The 18,741-nt window shown below is 29.9% G+C and overlaps 1 protein-coding gene across 1 annotated transcript in view; it reads right to left on the bottom strand.

Moving 5' to 3' along the window:
• Positions 1-17,411, bottom strand: part of LOC107069813 (homeobox protein araucan) — a 121,792-nt gene extending 104,381 nt beyond the window's left edge. The window contains exon 1 of the mRNA XM_015327421.2: positions 16,933-17,411. Within this exon, the coding sequence (XP_015182907.1) occupies positions 16,933-17,043 (111 nt within the window). The 5' untranslated portion in view covers positions 17,044-17,411. The remainder of the gene's footprint in view (positions 1-16,932) is intronic.
• Positions 17,412-18,741: the final 1,330 nt, after the last annotated feature.

Below are 18,741 nucleotides of genomic sequence, written 5' to 3'. Positions count from 1 at the left end.
ACGATCAATAAGGGTACTTATAAAAGTGGCCGGGTATTAAAGGTATTGATAATGAAGTTGAAAAAATATTTCTCCCCTTGTAGATATTTATTGATTAGAAGATTTTTTTTTTTTTAATGATTATTTATTTACAATTTTATGTGGGTTCTATTACGAGGGATTAGTTATTATTTTTTTTTTTATGATTGTTATACAATATAAATCATTGATTAGAAGTAAAACAATTTTAAATAATTCAATTGAATGTGTACGAATTTGATGTATTTTTATATGCGTTGGAAGATGTTTAATTAATTAATCATATCAATACGATTTGTTAAATTTATAATAAATTCATATATATATTTTGTTTTTTATATTAAAAAATAGTCAAAAGTTTCTAAGTGGTTTTAGAAATTACAAATAAATAATATAATTTGATGAAAATTGTAATTAATATATCATCTTGTTAATAAATCGTTCCTTAAACGAATTGAACTTTCTTTTAATTAAGCACGTATGTATATGTACGTGTATATGTGTGTGTATGTGTAAATTACAATACTTTCGTATTAAAACATTTAACAGCATCTACAATTTGAAAATCATAGTAGTAACCGAATGAAGAACGATCCAATCGAAGAATTTCATAACTCGTTGGAAAAAAGAGAAAATAAAAAAAAAAAAAACAGAAAAAACGAAAATAAAAAAACCCAACAAAACAAAACAAAAAAAAAATACAGGAAAAATATAACACCATTTACGGATAATAAGAAGTAGCGTATTGGTAGATGCCGTTATTAAGTAATTATCCGTAAGTAACCCGCTTCTCGTACTCGCGGTACCATAAACGTTAACTAACGCAACCATCGTGAAAGAAAAAGAAAGAAAAAGAAATAAAGGGGTGGGGGAATGAAAAAAAAGCAAAAAAAAAAAAAAAGAAGAAAAAAAAAGCGTTTACTGAGCAAGCTAGCACGAAAATACCGGAAAAGTAGCGGGTAAGTCGAATTAAATGAACTACTTGTAACTGTAACCCCTCTTACCCCAACCCCTTTCCTCCCCAACACCAATTCTTTTACTCTTTTTTTTCATTCTTCTCATAACTCTTATTCTTTCTTACTCGAAAATTCTTATTCTTTACATTGTAATACTTTATTTATGGTTTTTTCTAAACCAAATGGTTTAGTTGCATTGTAATTTTGTTATTTTTCCAAATGGAAATTGTTCGAACGTAAAGGAACAAATCTAAAAATATTTTAAAATAATATTCATTAAAAAAGAAAATATTTCAGTCAGACTAATGATAAAATATCAATCAAATGATCTAGTAAAGGAATATTATACTTTGAAAATATATCAAAAAGATCGAACTGAAAACACCCATAAGATTTTCTTACAACATAACCTAAAACAATTCTTACTATAATAATCTATACTAAAAATGTTATCTAATGAGATAATTACATCCATTTCTAAACGAATCTGCCGAATGTTCATTTTGGACAAATAACAGAAGACAAAATAATTGATTTCTGATCTTTATTTCTTTAATTAGAATTCCTACTATCTTTAATCTTTTCAACTTTGTCGAATAGACTAAAAAAAAAAAAAAAAAAGAATCGATCATATTAGAAAAAGATAAAAATGTTGAAAATCCTTAGCAATCTGTTTTCAACACGGGATAACTCGATCACCCTTCTTCCCATTTTCCTGACTCTAGTCTCAACGAATCTCCCTTTCTTCCCTTTTCCTGACTCCAGTCTCGTCGAATTCCCCTTTTCATACTCTCCTTCATTCTCCCTCATTCCCTCTCTCTCTCTCTATCTCTCTTATTTTCTCTTTCTTCATAGCATACTGCTTTCGTTCTTCCCGCTTCCCGTAACACCTCCGCCCCTTTCGGTTAGCCCAACCGCTGGAGTACGGCTCGGTAACTCCCACCGACGCTATCGTAGCTGCTACCGGGCGTAAAAAGCACATCCGAATTGAATCATTGCTGAATAAGCGGGAAAGTGCTTGCCTCGAGGAAGGAAACCGAGCAAACCATCTACCATCTACTTCTACTACTACATTTCTTTTTCTTTCTTTCTTTTCTTTTCTTTTCTTTTCTCCAGAATTTCTCACTACTCTTTCTTTCTTTCTCTCTTTTTTTTTATTTTTCTTTTCTTTTTTTTTTACCGTTACGTTCGCGTGCTTTGCTCCGAGCGAGGTATTCTTCTCGTTTGACGTTCGACGTCAACGAACTCCTATGTACCACCTACTTGCACACCAAGTTTCATATTGGTATGTAAATATTTTTTTTTTTGTTACCTTTACTTTGAACAATTTGCAAAAGAAGAAAAAGAAAAACCAAATTTAATAATGTTTATTATATTTTTGTTGAAAATAGATTCAAATTGATGATCGATTTTTTGATCTCATTTGTTTTGTTTCAAAGATTCCAATGGAAGATCAATTTTCTGACTTATTTTGTTTTATTTCAAAGATTCGAACTGATTGTCAATTTTTCAATTTTTTTTTTTTTCGTAAATTTATTCATCAATATTTGTTTGTTCAGTTTATAATGCAACAACAATCACAGGATCTATCAATTTAATCGGTTTATTTCAGAAACATAATTTAGATACCCTTTTACACACCCTTTTAACAAATGTTACAGGTGACTGTTTAAATATACCTATACTATCAGTTGTTTTTATTAATATGTTAATTTTATTCGACAGGAAATGGTAAGAAAATGGAATTAGAAATAAAATGAAAGAGAGAGAGAGAGGAATAAGAGAAATCGTTATATCCTTACCATCGTTAAATTCTTAATGTCTATGTTACGTCAAGTTTTGAGACGCACGCTGCGAACATGCGTCTTCGCCTTAGCAAAATAATTTATATCTTGACGGGCACAAGATCTCACGCTACTCGTCGCTTTATCGAACCTCGTAGGTCGCACCGCCCACGCCTGATGGTTACCTCGATCCTTAGAACGCGATGGCTACGAAAAGACCGCCATGAAAATTAGCGGACGACTCTCTACCATGACTCTGTCTTTCAAACAGATACAAAGATTATACTAAGATAAAATACACGACATTTCTAATTCTTTTTTTTTTGTTGTTTTTGTTTTTGTTTTTGTTTATGTGTGTACATTTTTATCTTTCACTTAAATTCAATTCAATTCATTTTAATTTCATTCGACAAAAACCTAAACTCTTTAACGGTACCATGGAGGTCATGTTTTGAGTAACTATTTTTGAATTAATGTTATAAATAACAAAATAAATTATTAAATTAATGTTACAGTTTTTTTTTTGTATCTTTAACGTAAGTAGAATTAAATTCATTTTTTTAGAAATAAATAAGTTGTTCATTTTTATTTAATTCGGCAAACCTAACCTCTCTATCGGTACCTTGGAAGTTATGTCACTAATAATTTTTAGATAATATCCATTTCCGTGATATTAATAAAATTCATCATACCGACGGAGAAGTACAAATCAAACAAATTCTGATTTTCTAATATTTTTATACTAAATTATATAAATTATATAAATATTATAAACATTGAACCATCGATATTTCAATAAATTTGAATAAAAACATCAAAACTTTCACACGTGTATAATACATTTACATATTAAATATCTTATATCAAAAATAATCTATACAATTTTGATATTTGAAATATATTTTCAAAATAAATATTTATACACTTGAAAATACACATAATTAATAAATTTTTACTCAAGTATCAAATTAATCTTTCGAATCAATTATGCAAACACATACATATGTATTAAAAAAAAAAAAAAACTAACACATCTTTCCCACACTTTAACAAAACAATAATCCGTACAACCATATCAGTAAAGAAAAATAATAAAAAGAAAAAAAAACAACTAAAGAAAAGAAAAGAAAAGAAAAGAGAAAAGTAATTCCAGTTTCACATTTGAAAATCATAGGATACCCACCAATCGATTCCCATTTAAGTTATCGAGCACACGATTACAGTTGTCAGCGTACCGTTACGAAGCGGAAGTGATTGAACGTTATTCTTCGATAGCTTTAGAAAAAACAAGTCCCGATCGAGTTCTTTCGACAAATCCCATTTTCCTCTTAGCTAACGTTCATCTCTTCATAGCAACAAGTGGTTTGTACTCCTCCTCCTCCTCCTCCTCCTCCTGTGTTTATCTTTATACCGTACATTGACCGAATCCCATTAATTTCTTCATCTCTCTTTCAACCCCCCACCCCAATTGCAATTCGTTTATTGTACAATAAAAATCCTAACTGTCGAAAAGTAGAAACGTGCAGATTATTATTATTATTATTATTGAAGAATGACTTCCCCATAAGAAAAAAAAAAACAAAAAAGAGTAAGAGAAAGGAAGAAGAAAAAGAAAAAGAGTCACATGATGAAGGAATAGTTTTCAGTGCACGTGTGCATGAATAAAGTGACACGACATGCACGTGTCCTCTCTAACGTTTGCATCGAGGGTGAGAAAAAGAGACTTGCGTGAGAGAAAGAAAGAAATAGAGTTAGGTGGTTTTAGTGAGTGTGTTGAAAGTAAGGGATCGTTGCAGGGACGTTTGAGTCCTAAAAGGGACAAGTGCGTAACGCGACAAGTGCGTATTCTAGTCCTAACGACGAAAGTGCAGGACATGATGCTCCCTCTTCAATCGTGTGAACCTTGCAATCCGTCTCTCTCCTCTCTCTCTCTCTCTCCTCACATACACACATACACACACATGTAAACTTTCTCACACTATCTTTCTCTTTCTAACTTTCATCTCTTTTGAAAAAGACGATATCATCGAACACTTGAAAGAAAAGGACAGTTTGTGTGTGTGTGTCCCTGTTTTCGTACTATTTCTTTCTTTCTCTCTCTTTCTCTTTCTCTTTCTCTTTTACATTATGGGAGCCTACTCTGCGTGGGATGTTAGATTGTGGGAAGATAGTATCAAACGATAGGAAATTTTAACGTCGAGAAGAAACGATACGTACTATCGTTGAATACGTCCCAAATGATCTACGATAATTTTGAATGATTCTGAACTAGGGGTAGGGGAGACAAATGATTGTTTTTAATTTTGATTGATTATTATTTATTATCCTACTCTTTGGAATTATTTAGAATATTGATTGGTAAGTTTAGAGTGAGTCAGAAAATCATTCGTAATGTGATTGTAAATTTTAAACAATTAATGTTTACCAAAATTTGTATATTTCAATAAATACATTAACGAAATATTAATTTTGCAAATTGATATGAATTTTATTGCTAAAAATTGTTAAATTGTTTTGTAGCATTCAAAACATTGATTTGTAGATTTATTGGGATCTCTGACAGGGACGTGGGCGTAGCAATTCGACCTATCTACTCTAATTTTGAATTTAGCCACCAGATAGAGTATTCAAGTGCTAAAAATTCTAATAGTGAATCAAAAAAGTATTCTTAACCCCTTGACCTATTACCATGAGTCAGGCTCGTGGTAAAAAAATTTGTGCCATAAACGAACACAACGAGTCTGACTCGTGGTAAAGAATTTGTGCCATAAGCGAGTACCACAAGTCCAAAACTGTAAAAAAAAAATGTTCAAACAAACTTGAATATTTACATTTTAAAATAGTTATTGTTTTTATCTTCAAAAACAAATGTATTTAGTTAAAAAAAAAAAATACACGTGTGCCTAACATTGCAATAATTTACAACAGTTAGAAACATCGTAAATATTTATGCACGTAACATGCAAATCGTAGAAAAACGAAATACAGTAAAAAAAAAGTATTAAAAAAAAAAAAAGAGAAACTTGCAAATCAGCAAATTAGTTAAAACCAAATGAGGCTTAAATGTTAAAACATTTTTTATTTTCACCTTTTTTTTTATTCAAAAGTTGTTTATTATTTCAATCAATGATGATCAAACTTTTGAATCATATATCATTTGTCATACTTAAATCATAATCGTTTTTCTCTCGTTCAATCAATTCTTAAAATCCTCATTCTTTATCCTTTCATCGATAAATTTCATAACAATTACAACAGAAGAATTTCTATTGGGTGTCGTCGAACGATTACATACATTCACATTAATTCTGTATTTATGTATTTAATTAACCTAAAAATGGTAATCTCTCCTGATCGAACGCATACCTTTTCAGTTATTGCACACGATAAGTTTGCTAAAGAATTATTAACAACTTACAAATTGGTTATTAATATTTATACGTGTACAGGATGTTCCAAAAATACAGTTATACAGTTATACAGTTTTTTTAAAACAAAAACAGATAAAATTAATATTTTGTTAATTAGTAGAATGACAATTATTATTTGCATTTTGTAATATTTATCCTCAGTTACGGTGTTGTCAAAAAAATTATACAGTATTGAGAACGGAGAAAAAGTTTCATTGTATTTTGAAGCTAATGTGAAGATAATTTTTTTCGTATATTTTTTTTTTACTATACCTTCATCAATTAGTTTCAAATTGTTTTCTAATCGATATTTAGTTTTATATCGATATTATAACTGCTTATGCAAAAACCTTGCTTAAATTTTGTAAAAATTATGCAATTCTTGAAATTAAGAAATTTATTCACCAATACAATTTTGTATTTTTTGATTCAAATAAATAACTTTTGGGATACCCTATATACTAAATTTTCTTAAAATACTTATACTAATTTAGAAATTTCAAGATTCGATCAATATTTTGTATGTATTCCCTAGATTTTTTTAAAAAATCGATAACCTAACCTATAATTGTATAGTTTCTCGAAAAGTTTTTTGTCGATTAAGATAACAATTGTATGTTTTAACTTTTCAATCAACTCATTATGTATTTTTTGTTATTAATAATAAGCAACGTTAAATTTTCTTACACTTATAAGATTGATGAAATTGTAAAATTGTACCAAACAAGGGCTTCAATTTATATATCATGTATAAAAACACCCAGGATGGAATTGAGACATAAAATTCTGTCATTACGAAGATTGCCATCGCTTATTAAAGTTCTCTTTCCAACCGTTAGCAAAAGAAACGTGGAAAAGATCAAGAAGTGTGGTACGTGTATACCACATGAGCATCTGCCTAGCAATCGTAAACTGTATTTTTCATCTATCGTCCACTTATCGAGTTTAACAGGCCGCACCACCATTCAAAAAGATATTATAATTTAATGAATCGAACTTAACTCAATCTTACGAACAACATTTTAATATTTTTTAAACGTTTTGTAATAAAGGAGATAGATTTTACTTCAGATTGATTTCCGTTTTGCTTCATTGAGTTTTTATCAATTTCTATTAAAAATGAAATTGCTAAATTTTGTGTATGGTTGTAAAAATTATAATTAAGTTAAATTCTAAAAAAAATATTTAAGAATTATGATCAGAGATTAAATTCTTGAATTATTGAGTTCGTGTAAGTAATGAAAAGTAATTTCATTATTTCTTGCTACAATAAAGGTATTAGTTGATGCAAACTGGCAAATAACAACACGAAAGATTGATGAGAGGTTAAATTTATCAAATTCAATTGTCTATACCTATTTGAAAGGCCTAGGTTTAATCTCGAAGCAAAAATTGTCTTCATTTTCACACACACAAAAAAAGAAATTACTTTCCGAACAATCCAATAAATTTTAGGTTAGGTAGAAAGTTTTAATTTGTAAAAAAAATAAAAGTAGCATTGAAAATAACAAAATTATTTTATTTTAAAAATAATTATTGTTAGGATTATAAAATCGGAATTATTTGTTTTTTGATAAATGAAAATTTTTTTAAAGGTTCTTTAGGATCGAAAAAGGTTAGCACAAATTTAAGAAAATATTTTAAAACTGTTGACAGTAATTTTATAAATATTTGCAATTGAATTAATATAAGAGTACAATTTCTTTGTAATAAATAATATTGAAAAGTATGTAAAATCTCAAGTTTATATTAATGCATTTATACCTAAAAACAAATTTATTTTACAGTCATTGTTTTGACTGACTGCTGAAATAAATTGGTAATATGAAACTTGAGCGAGTACATCGGTAAATGTTTCTTAATGAACCGTACCATAAATGGCACGACAGATTTAAATGTGTTAACGTAAAAAAGTATTTGCACCTGGGTACGATTTAATAATATATTAAGGTGAAAGGCTGAAATTTAAGGATAATTTATTTTTATTCATTTCGGGCTTAACTAAAAACTCATCAGAAACGATATTCGTAATAATTATAAAAACTTATTATAATTAATTGCTTATAAAAACTTCTTATTTCGAATAAATGAAAAATCTTTTATGATTTCTCAAAACCCAATGAAAATAATGAATAAATCGTGAAACATTTTTGGAATTTTTTGCTACAGTTTTATTGATACTATAAAATGAACTGTAAAATTTTTAAATATATTTTTTTTTATTTTTGCAATAAATAATATCTAAAAATATCTATAAAAATAAATAATATATTTAAATATGCAAAAAATAAACAAATATTTTCAGTTATTATCTAGATTATTTAGAAAATAATAACAAGTAATCTCTTTTCAAAAGAATTTCGTTCCTTTTGAATAAATGAATGAAAAACCCTTGAAATCTTCGTAACAAGAAAAAGAAACGAAAGAAAAAAAAAGGAAGGAGAAAATTTAGGTAAATCGAAAAAACATTTTGGGGGATCGGTGGCAGCAGCCTTTTTGGCCAATTAATACGGCGTGATGAGATCACGCGGCACCAAGCGATAAAGGAATTATAAACCGACGATGCCTGCAGCTGGTAGATCGAAAACTTCAAAGAGAAAGAGAGAAAGAGATAAAGAGAAAAAGAGAGAGAGAGAGAGAGAGATAGAATGAAAAAGGTGCGACGCTACTCATGGGACACTTTGGAACGTCGAGATTAGTATCCGGATAAGGAGGTGCTGCTTCTTCGAATGAGCTCAGGATTCCAAGAGTGGTCTTAGAGCAACCGATACCAAAGAACAGAAACGTTTCCAGAGGGTTTGTAACAGAAACATAGAAAAAGAAAAACAAAATATATATAAGAGTGAGAGAGAGAGAGGGAGAGAGAGAGGGAGAGAGAAAGTTAGAGACCGGAAGTGGAAGATACGAGCGAGAAAACTTGTAGAGGGACGAACCGAAATGAGGCTTCAAGACAAGTCGAGGAGCGAACGGGCACAGGTGTACCGCCCTTTAATTATCGCTGCCTAATAAATTCCTCGAGAAAGCTCGTTTAACGGACAAGAGACTCTCGAATCTGAACTCGAATCGAGACCCGGTTGTATATCATATGGTATATTCGATTTAACCAATGAATGAATAAAAGTAACCAAGTATGAAGACTATTATATTTATGTAGAATTAGGTTTATGAGTGGAGAATCATTGTTTTGCAATTTTGATAATGTTCTAGGTGAAATTGTTGCAGTAATACTAAGTCAGTTTGTTCAAGATACTTTGAACGTTGTTTTATGATCATTGTTTCATAATTGTCTCGAAACTGAACTTTGAAAACTGAATTGAAAACTGGATGGATAATATATTTTCAAAAGAATTATTGTTTTGCAATTTTGATAATGTTTTAGGTGAAATTGTTGCAGTAATACTAAGTCAGCTTGTTCAAGATACTTTGAACGTTGTTTTATGATCATTGTTTCATAATTGTCTCGAAACTGAACTTTGAAAACTGAATTGAAAACTGGATGGATAATATATTTTCTAAAGAATTATTGTTTTGCAATTTTGATAATGTTTTAGGTGAAATTGTTGCAGTAATACTAAGTCAGCTTGTTCAAGATACTTTGAACGTTGTTTTATGATCATTGTTTTCTAAATGTCTTGAAACTGAACTTTGAAAACTGAATAGAAAACTAAATGGATAATATATTTTCTAAAGAATCATTGTTTTGCAATTTTGATAATGTTTTAGGTGAAATTGTTGCAGTAATACTAAGTCAGTTTGTTCAAGATACTTTGAACGTTGTTTTATGATCATTGTTTCATAATTGTCTCGAAACTGAACTTTGAAAACTGAATTGAAAACTGGATGGATAATATATTTTCTAAAGAATTATTGTTTTGCAATTTTGATAATGTTTTAGGTGAAATTGTTGCAGTAATACTAAGTCAGCTTGTTCAAGATACTTTGAACGTTGTTTTATGATCATTGTTTCATAATTGTCTCGAAACTGAACTTTGAAAACTGAATTGAAAACTGGATGGATAATATATTTTCTAAAGAATTATTGTTTTGCAATTTTGATAATGTTTTAGGTGAAATTGTTGCAGTAATACTAAGTCAGTTTGTTCAAGATACTTTGAACGTTCTTTTATGATCATTGTTTTATAAATGTTTCAAAACTGAACTCGAATCAAAAACTGGATTCATAATATACGTTCTACAGAATTATTCATTCTACTAAATTAATACATAATTCTAAATTTCTAAATTAATACATAATTTGCTAATATTTCAAATGGAATAGTTATAAGAATATCAACTGTGTTTTTCGAGACATATTGAAAGTTCCTTTATTAGATAGGTTTCATCATTACCTTATAAATATTGATGATAAATAATAAAAAATCCATAATCCTACGGCTTTGCAAAATCTAAACAAAATCAGCATTACAATTATCACAATTTCATCAAATTCAATCTATAGGTCCCAATTTCATAATTTTTAAAATCTAAAGTAAAAACTAACATTTTAATAATCTCCATTTTTAATAAATTCCAACACATAAAATTATCATATAATTATAATCCTACATAATAAAAAACCACCATCAATGAACCAATACAAATACCAATTGTTTCATAATTTACAAACAAAGGACTTGATAAATAATAGAAAAAGAAAATCAGTAGTCACGATGTATTTCGCAAATTCAATTCAAGTAACTATGACGCGTCGAGCGTTCTCGATTAGAATCCAATAGAAAACAAAAAAAAAAAAAAAAAGGAAAAGAAAAGAAAAAATATCAATAAGATAAGCAATTCGGAAGCAGAGCGTATGCCGTCGTTATCCTGCAAATCGGTCGAGTTCTCTCACGGTTCTTCTACGTGCCTGGAGCAACGTTTAAAACCACACTGCAACAGTAACAACAACAACAACAACAACTACAACGAACATACTAACATACGAAAGAACGTACGACAAACCCTCTCCTCTCTCTCTCTCTCACACACACCATATTTTCTCTCTTTTTTTTTCTACTTTTTCTCCTTGCATTCGTCCTTTTCGGTCCTGCGAACTGGGGCCTCACCGTGCACGAAGGAATGTCGCGCGTGCACGATTCACAACGAATGGGAAAGGGGGAGGGGGAATTCGTAGAGGGGAGAGTTGTGAGGCCCTCCTACGAGGAAGCTGTGACCCAATGAATATAAGAAAAGAAAAGAAAAGAAAAAAAAGAAACAAAATGAAAAAGTAAAACAAGGGAATCTGCCATACGAGATAGGAATACAAAAATCTAAGAAAATTTCAACTTCGATCGGCCATCGAACGTGTTACCTATGCATCCGAGTAATAAGCACGATATTCCCACACAACACGAACTTGCCCGAGACTGGCCCGCCGTGGGAAACTTATACGTGAGTAGACCTAACTCATACTATCTTCTTCTCTTTTTATCTTACTCTTTTATCCTTCTCTTTTACTTTCTTTTTCATTCATTTTCTCTTTCTATCTTTCCCACTCATTTTCTTTCCCTCTTTTTTTTTTTGTTATTGTTTAAAAAAAAAAAAAACTTTAATAGAAATGTTATTGTACCTGTTTATTTTAATACTAGATTTTAGGGATGTTTTGTTCATTATTTTTTATAAATTTACATACATTGTTTGAATGAAGAAATGGGTAGAGTATATATTAATTATAAATTTATTATATTATTTAATTTATTATATATAATATTATATATATACTAATTAATTTTACTAATATAATATATTATAGTATATTATAGTATATTATATTAGTAAAATTAATTAGTATATTATTATTATTAATTAAATTTTTATTTATTAATATTATATATATTTTATTATTATATATAATATTTTATACAATATAATATTTGCTACATATGTTTTTACAATTAATATATTTATATTTTAAAATTTGCTTAAATATATATATATGTAGCAAATTCAAATTCAAACAAATTTGTTCAGTTCTAAATCTAGTATTAATATTGTATAATCATCTAAACAATTAAAATTTGACACCACTTATCACTCATAATCGAATAAAACAGTTTAATTTTCATTTTGATTTTGATTTTATTTTTCAATTTTGATTTGGATTTTTTCTAGGAAAAAAATTATGTGAGATTAATGTTGTTTTTTTTTTGGTTTCAATTCAAAAAGAAAGAAACAAGAACGTATTATACGTATCTTCTTGTTATTCTTCTTTTTCGTCATTTTCTTTTTCTTTATTTTTATCTTCTTCTTCTTCTTCTTATTATTATTATTCTTTTTCTTCTCGCTATTGGTAATTCGTTCCTCGTACAGTTGACAGATTTATAAGTCGACTACCGAGTTACGAGACGTTGACACTTCGAAGGGATAACTCTGAGAAAGAAATTCCTTTTCTTTTTCTTTCAAGAGTAAACTGAATCGTTTTGCGTTATACATAATCAATGGTGTTCTGTTTGTTACTCAAGTGAGAATTACATGATATTTTATTTTTATTTATTTCATTATGGATTTTTAAATTTGTTTATTTTATTCAAATTGTTTCAATTAATTCAGTCGTTTTTTAGGAATACAATTTAAGCAATGGAATAAATAAACCTTATAAATAATTACAATTTTTTTATATATACAATTTAGCAACTAAAACTCTTAAAGTTACTTTGTGACAACTCCTAAAACAATATTTCATTTATTTACAATACTTTAATTGATCATTTTAATGTATGCAACTTGTTTTTAGCATAAAATTACCCAATCCTTAACTTCTCAGCATACAATCAAATCAAAAATTCATACAAGAAATATATTTTCGATCAACCAATCAATATAAGAAAAACTTCATTCAAATATTACTCTAAAATTCAAATAATATTACTGAAACAATTAAAAAATTGGTACTCGCCATTGCAGCAAAATTCTGCTAATGCGCCAATCTACACCTTCAATTGTTGCGACAAATTATAGAATAAAAAACTTTATTTAAAATCAAAACACTTTGAAAATTCAAAACATTTTATTTATAAAAAGTAGTTAATCGGATTTCGGTGAAATCCTGACGCAATCCTGATGGTTGCTGTGTGCAAACAACAAGGTTGTTGTGAGCACACAACAACAAGGTTGCTCTTTATTGGCGCATTAGCGGAATTTTTGCTGCGGTGGCTTTAATACGTTAATAAGTACCAAAAAATTGTATTCATCCTTCAAATCTATCTACAAACAAACACTTTCGAATTAGTTTTAACAAAATATTTTTACATACAATCCATATCACAATTAGATAAGTTTTAATATGAAAGAAATAAGAAATAAAAAAATGATTGGGGTGTCTATAAACGCAGCTGATCGCGAAACGGGCAACACGTTGTTGCTGCCATTATCGTCGTACGAACGAATTAACGTCCCCATGATATTGGGGTGTCTCGAAATAAGATACATATACCCATATACCTATAGAAAAAAAATAATAATAAATAAAAAAAAAACACGAAATAAAAGATAAAGAGAAATTTTGGCGAGAGTGGTTTTAAAATATCGAGAACGAATCTGAGCTAAAGCAGGTGCACCAAGCTCAGGTATATAAACTCATACATATAATACATCTCACACATTTATAACCATACCCAGAAGTATTGGTGACCCTAAGAAATCATGATCGAGAGTTGTGGTGGGGGTAAAGGAAAAAAAAAGGAAAAAAAGGGTTTTCAAAGGCTGCACGCGCCTGATGCCATCGATATCTTCTTCCTTAAACTTTCTTATCCCATTCATTCATGCCCAGCTAAATACCTATAATTTCTGATGTGATTACAGGGCACCGTAACTATATATATAACGCCCTACCTTTTTCGATACCTTCCATACACTTCAGCTAGCTATCTATCTGTCTTTTTCTTTCTTATTTTCTATCAGTCAGTTCTAACTCGTTATATGGGAGACCAATCAAATTGAAATGGAACTAACCCCAGTTCTACGTTATTATTTTTGTTTATATCTTTCTGTTTACTTTTTTTTTTTATATTATAATCATCCGTTTGTCCTTTTGCTTTTATCTATACATCTATTTATCTTATTCTTATATCAACAAAAGAAAACAACAGGTATATAACGACATCTAAATCTTACACCCCCATTTGCCATGATTAGGTCAATGATAGTGTTTAAATTGGATAAGATTATTACCAGAGGGTTCAGGAGCTTGAACAAACAATGAAATCGAATCTGAGATCTTCCTTCAGCTGCTTGTTTAGTTCAAATTTCAAATGTTTGGGTTGAGAAAGATCTGGTGTATTCACAAACTATATACATGTGTATCGTTTTTATAGTTGGTACTTATTTGGGATTGGTTTTAAGGAGATTATTGAGAAGTGAAATTTTCTGTTTTTTTTTTTTTTGCAAAAAGTATCGAATATCATCTGATATTTATCTATATAATTATGGTATTGAATTCTGATGGAAGTATCTCGGATAAGATTGGTATCTTTAGATACTTATCAATGGTATCACATCGATAATGATTATTTTAAGTATGTGTTTATGAAATATACAAAATGAGGTTATATTTGAATGATAATTTATTGGGTTGTGTTATGCAGAAATTGCGGGAAATTTGAAGATGATAGGAGTTTAATTAAATACAATCCAAGTTTTGTATTTTGTGATTTTTTTTTGTTAATAAAATTAGGATGGTTAATATTGTAAAATTATTTAAATTATCCCGTTTTAGTTTAAGTTACATGAAAATACTAGAAAATTTTAAACAATATTAATTACATTATTTATTTTAAACGGAAGTTTGTGTAAAACAAATAAGATTTTTAGTTTAAAAAATTCGGATTTTTAAATTAAATTAAATAAATTCTAGAAACCATAGGATTAATTTAACTTTTAACCAAATTTATAGGATTATTTTTATAATTTATTAAAACAATGTTTGAATAAAGTCAAAGATTTTAACGTTTAAACTGTATTAACCTAACCTCAAATTACCAAAGATTATCAAAAATGAACTAAACTTGAATTAATTTGACTTTCATTTAGCGGAATTAAAATAGAAATATTTTAAATTTGTTAAAATACATTTAAACTAAAACAAAACAAAAAAATGAAGTTAATTTTAAATTATTGAGAACTACAATAAACTCAGTTTAATAGAAATATTTTCTTATATATTGTAAAATTAAGATAAAAATGTAACAAATTCGTTTCGTAAAACGATTTTACAAGAAAATAACAAATTCGTTGAACAATAATAGTACATCGAGATATAGCCACGCGTAGCAAATTCCAATACGTTTCTGAGTATATAAGAAATCTTAAGTATTATGCTAATTAGAGATGAGTCCTCGAAACGATAAGTATGATCTTCCGCGTTCGAACGTAAGTGTTTTCTCGAGTACCTACCTATCACGCAAAGGAAAAATCATAGTCGGCAAATTTCTTTGAACGATAATTATTATACTCGTAGGTGGAAATCTTTGAAGAGTCAAGAACACACATACACATATATACACACATATATATACAGAAATGCAATTTGCGTTGTTTCTAAGTAGCAGACGTTCGTGTAAACAACGTAAGTGCACTTACAACAAAAGATTTTCTATCGTGAAAATGTTTCTTCTTCTTCTTCTTCTTCTTCTTAAAGTATAAGCCATGAAAAATGTTTTCTTTGTATTTAATTGAAACATATAGATATAAAAAAATCATTAAATATCATTAAGGATAGATTACTTCCTATTACGTAACCATATTTTTGATAAGGAATAGAAGAAATATTTACCAAATACGATTGACACGCGTCATAATTAAATGTCGCAAAGATGTTTCAACGTCACTGGATTACCTGTCTTGATTTCTTTAACGGGACAAAATAACCTCTATCGTACCATTTTATTATGATAATTTGATAGATCAAAGATCGGTTTTAGATTTTTACCTAATTAGGGATACTTTCTTTTTATTTTCATCTAACCTATTTAGACAACGAACTTTATCAATTTATTCAAGTAATAGTTATGGTATTAAAATATTAGAAATGTTTATAAATATTTAAATTAAATTTTTTTTAAATTTGCTTAACACTTTCATGAAGTGTATTGCATTATTTAAGAATTATTTAACTAAAATACCGGAATGATAAAGAAAATAATTGTAAAAATTTCTAAATGTGATTTCAGTTTTGACAAATATTGTTAACACTTTTATTAATAATAAATTGATGTGTTATTTTATTAAAAAAAAAAAATGTAATATTCAGTATTGGTATTGCAATTTTGCGTCATTTGGAAATTTTGAACGTTTCAGTAATAATTTATGCATTTTTTTAAATAACAGTAACAAATAATTCATTTTTTTGGTAATGGAACTTTTAAACAATAAATTATTATTAATGTGATTTAATATAGTAAAATATTTTTGTTCATATTCACACGCATACAAAGAAATTTTGATAATAGTTATACAAATGATTATATTAATCGAATTAATTCCTATCATCATACACACACACACATACACAGTCACCCAAATAAAATATTAAATCCGATCAACTAAATGTTCACATAGTAAACTAAAAACTTTAGAAAACAGTAAATAGTATTTAATGAAGTATTTCACTTTAGAAACCGGCGGTCACAAAAGTGTTGAACTAAACTGAAGCACTTGGACCTAAATCGAGATCCCATTCCAATTCCCGTTCGACAAAAAGGGTCTTGAAACACAATGGGACTAGAACAGAGAGAGAGAAAAAAAAAAGGAAAGAAAGAAAGATGGACTTACCTCCTGTTGCTGAATGAGGAAGTCAGGTTGAAGTGGTGGTGGTGCTGACTCTGAGGGGGAGACTTCCTGAAGGAGACCCACGTGCTCCCAGCAATCTTCTGACATGTCCATGATGAGAAGTATCACTTCTTCTTCTTCTTCTTCTTCTTCTTCTTCTTCTTTTTTCCTCTCTTCAGAGGAATATGATATAAACAAAACAAAAATTTAGAAAACAAAAAACCAGATATATGAAAAACAAAAGTGTTACAAACGGGTGTTGTACCCCTTTGTTAATTAAAACATTCAAAGGTTCACCCTTCAAAATCTCTTCACAAGTCACTGGATAACTTTAAAAATCACGTTAAACACACACGGGATAGTAATACAAAAATATTTAATATGAATACAAAATAGAAATAATAAATGTTTCCGGAAAAAGTCTGTATAAACAATCGGTATGAACCAAACAATTAACTAATCAACCAATAAGATTACGACGAAACAAAGTTCCGAGCTTAATGTGCCCGCTTTTCGTTTAATAACATTCAAACACCGTAACTTCGTGATTAGGATAAAAATTCGCGATAAAACCCGTACGAATGATCTAACGAGACTGACAGAAAGAGAAAGAGAAAGAGAAAGAGAAACAGAGTGGGAAAGAGAGAGAAAGAGAGAGAGGAAAAAGGAAAAAAAAAATTCAAACGTACAAACAAATTCAACAGTAACAACGGACAGGTACGAATACAATAACAACAACTACAACAATGTCAACGACGACGACAACAACAACAACAACGACGACGACGGCGACGACGACGACGACGACGGCGACGACGACGACGACGGCGTCGAGGACGGCGACGACGGCCGTCGGTGGTGGTCAGTCGGCGTGGAATGAAGTTGGCCCGCGGGTTAGGTTGGGTAAGCCGAGCCGGAGTTGCAGCATCAGAGAGAAAGAGAGAGAGAGAGAGAGACAGAGAGAGAATGAGTTAGCGTGAGGGAGAGTTGAGGGAACGTTTGGGGAGAGAGGGAGGGAGGGAGAGACCAAAAGAGAGGGATTCAGAGAGGGCCGAGGTGCCACGGTGAAGAGTGGGAAATTGAAAGAGAGAGAAAGAGAGAGAATGACAGAGAGAGAGAGAGAGAGAGAGAGAGGGATGATCGTCCATGTGCAAAGCAAGTGTGTGGATGAGTGCACGAATGTTCGTGTCTTCTACTGTGCCAGAGTGTGTTATAGAGGAAATGGTGGGGAAGGAGGGAGTGGGAGAGGAGGGGGTGGGTTAGTTAGTGGAGGAAGGGATCCGGGAGGGGAGGATAAAAGAGAGAGAGAGAGAGAGAGTTTATATGTGTGAGAGAAAGAGAGAGAGAGAGGCGTAAGGCGTAAGTCTGCCCTAGTCGGTCGCTTAACCGTGCAGGAGGTGGCGCCAATATAACCCCGTTCCCTCCCCCCACCCCTGTAACTCTCGACAAAGAGCTTGCGTATAATACCTGTATGGGGATCTCTCTTGCTAACCTGTATAACACACACACACACATACGGCAAGCCTATCATCGGACTACCGTCGTATTGCGGAATATCTGTACCGGTTGAAAGAACAGATAGATCCTAGAGTTCGATCTCTTTTTTTTTTATCTTTTCTATCTTGATTATTCTATTATTATCTTGTTTTGTTTTTTTAATTTTTTTTTGCCTTTTTTTAAAATCTTTTTCTTATTTATTGGATTGTTCGGAAAGTAATTTTGTTTTTTCTTGACAGAATAAAGGCATTAGTTGATGTAAATCGGCAAATAACAACACGTAAGATTCAGTGAGAAGTTAAATTTATAAAATTC

Source organism: Polistes dominula, unplaced genomic scaffold, assembly GCF_049000335.1.
Source record: "Polistes dominula isolate Pdom_NZ unplaced genomic scaffold, Pdom_raw_medaka contig_32, whole genome shotgun sequence".
Classification (NCBI taxonomy): domain Eukaryota; kingdom Metazoa; phylum Arthropoda; class Insecta; order Hymenoptera; family Vespidae; genus Polistes; species Polistes dominula.
The sequence above is the reverse complement of the archived record's forward strand: the minus strand, read 5'-3'. Positions and strand labels throughout refer to the sequence as shown.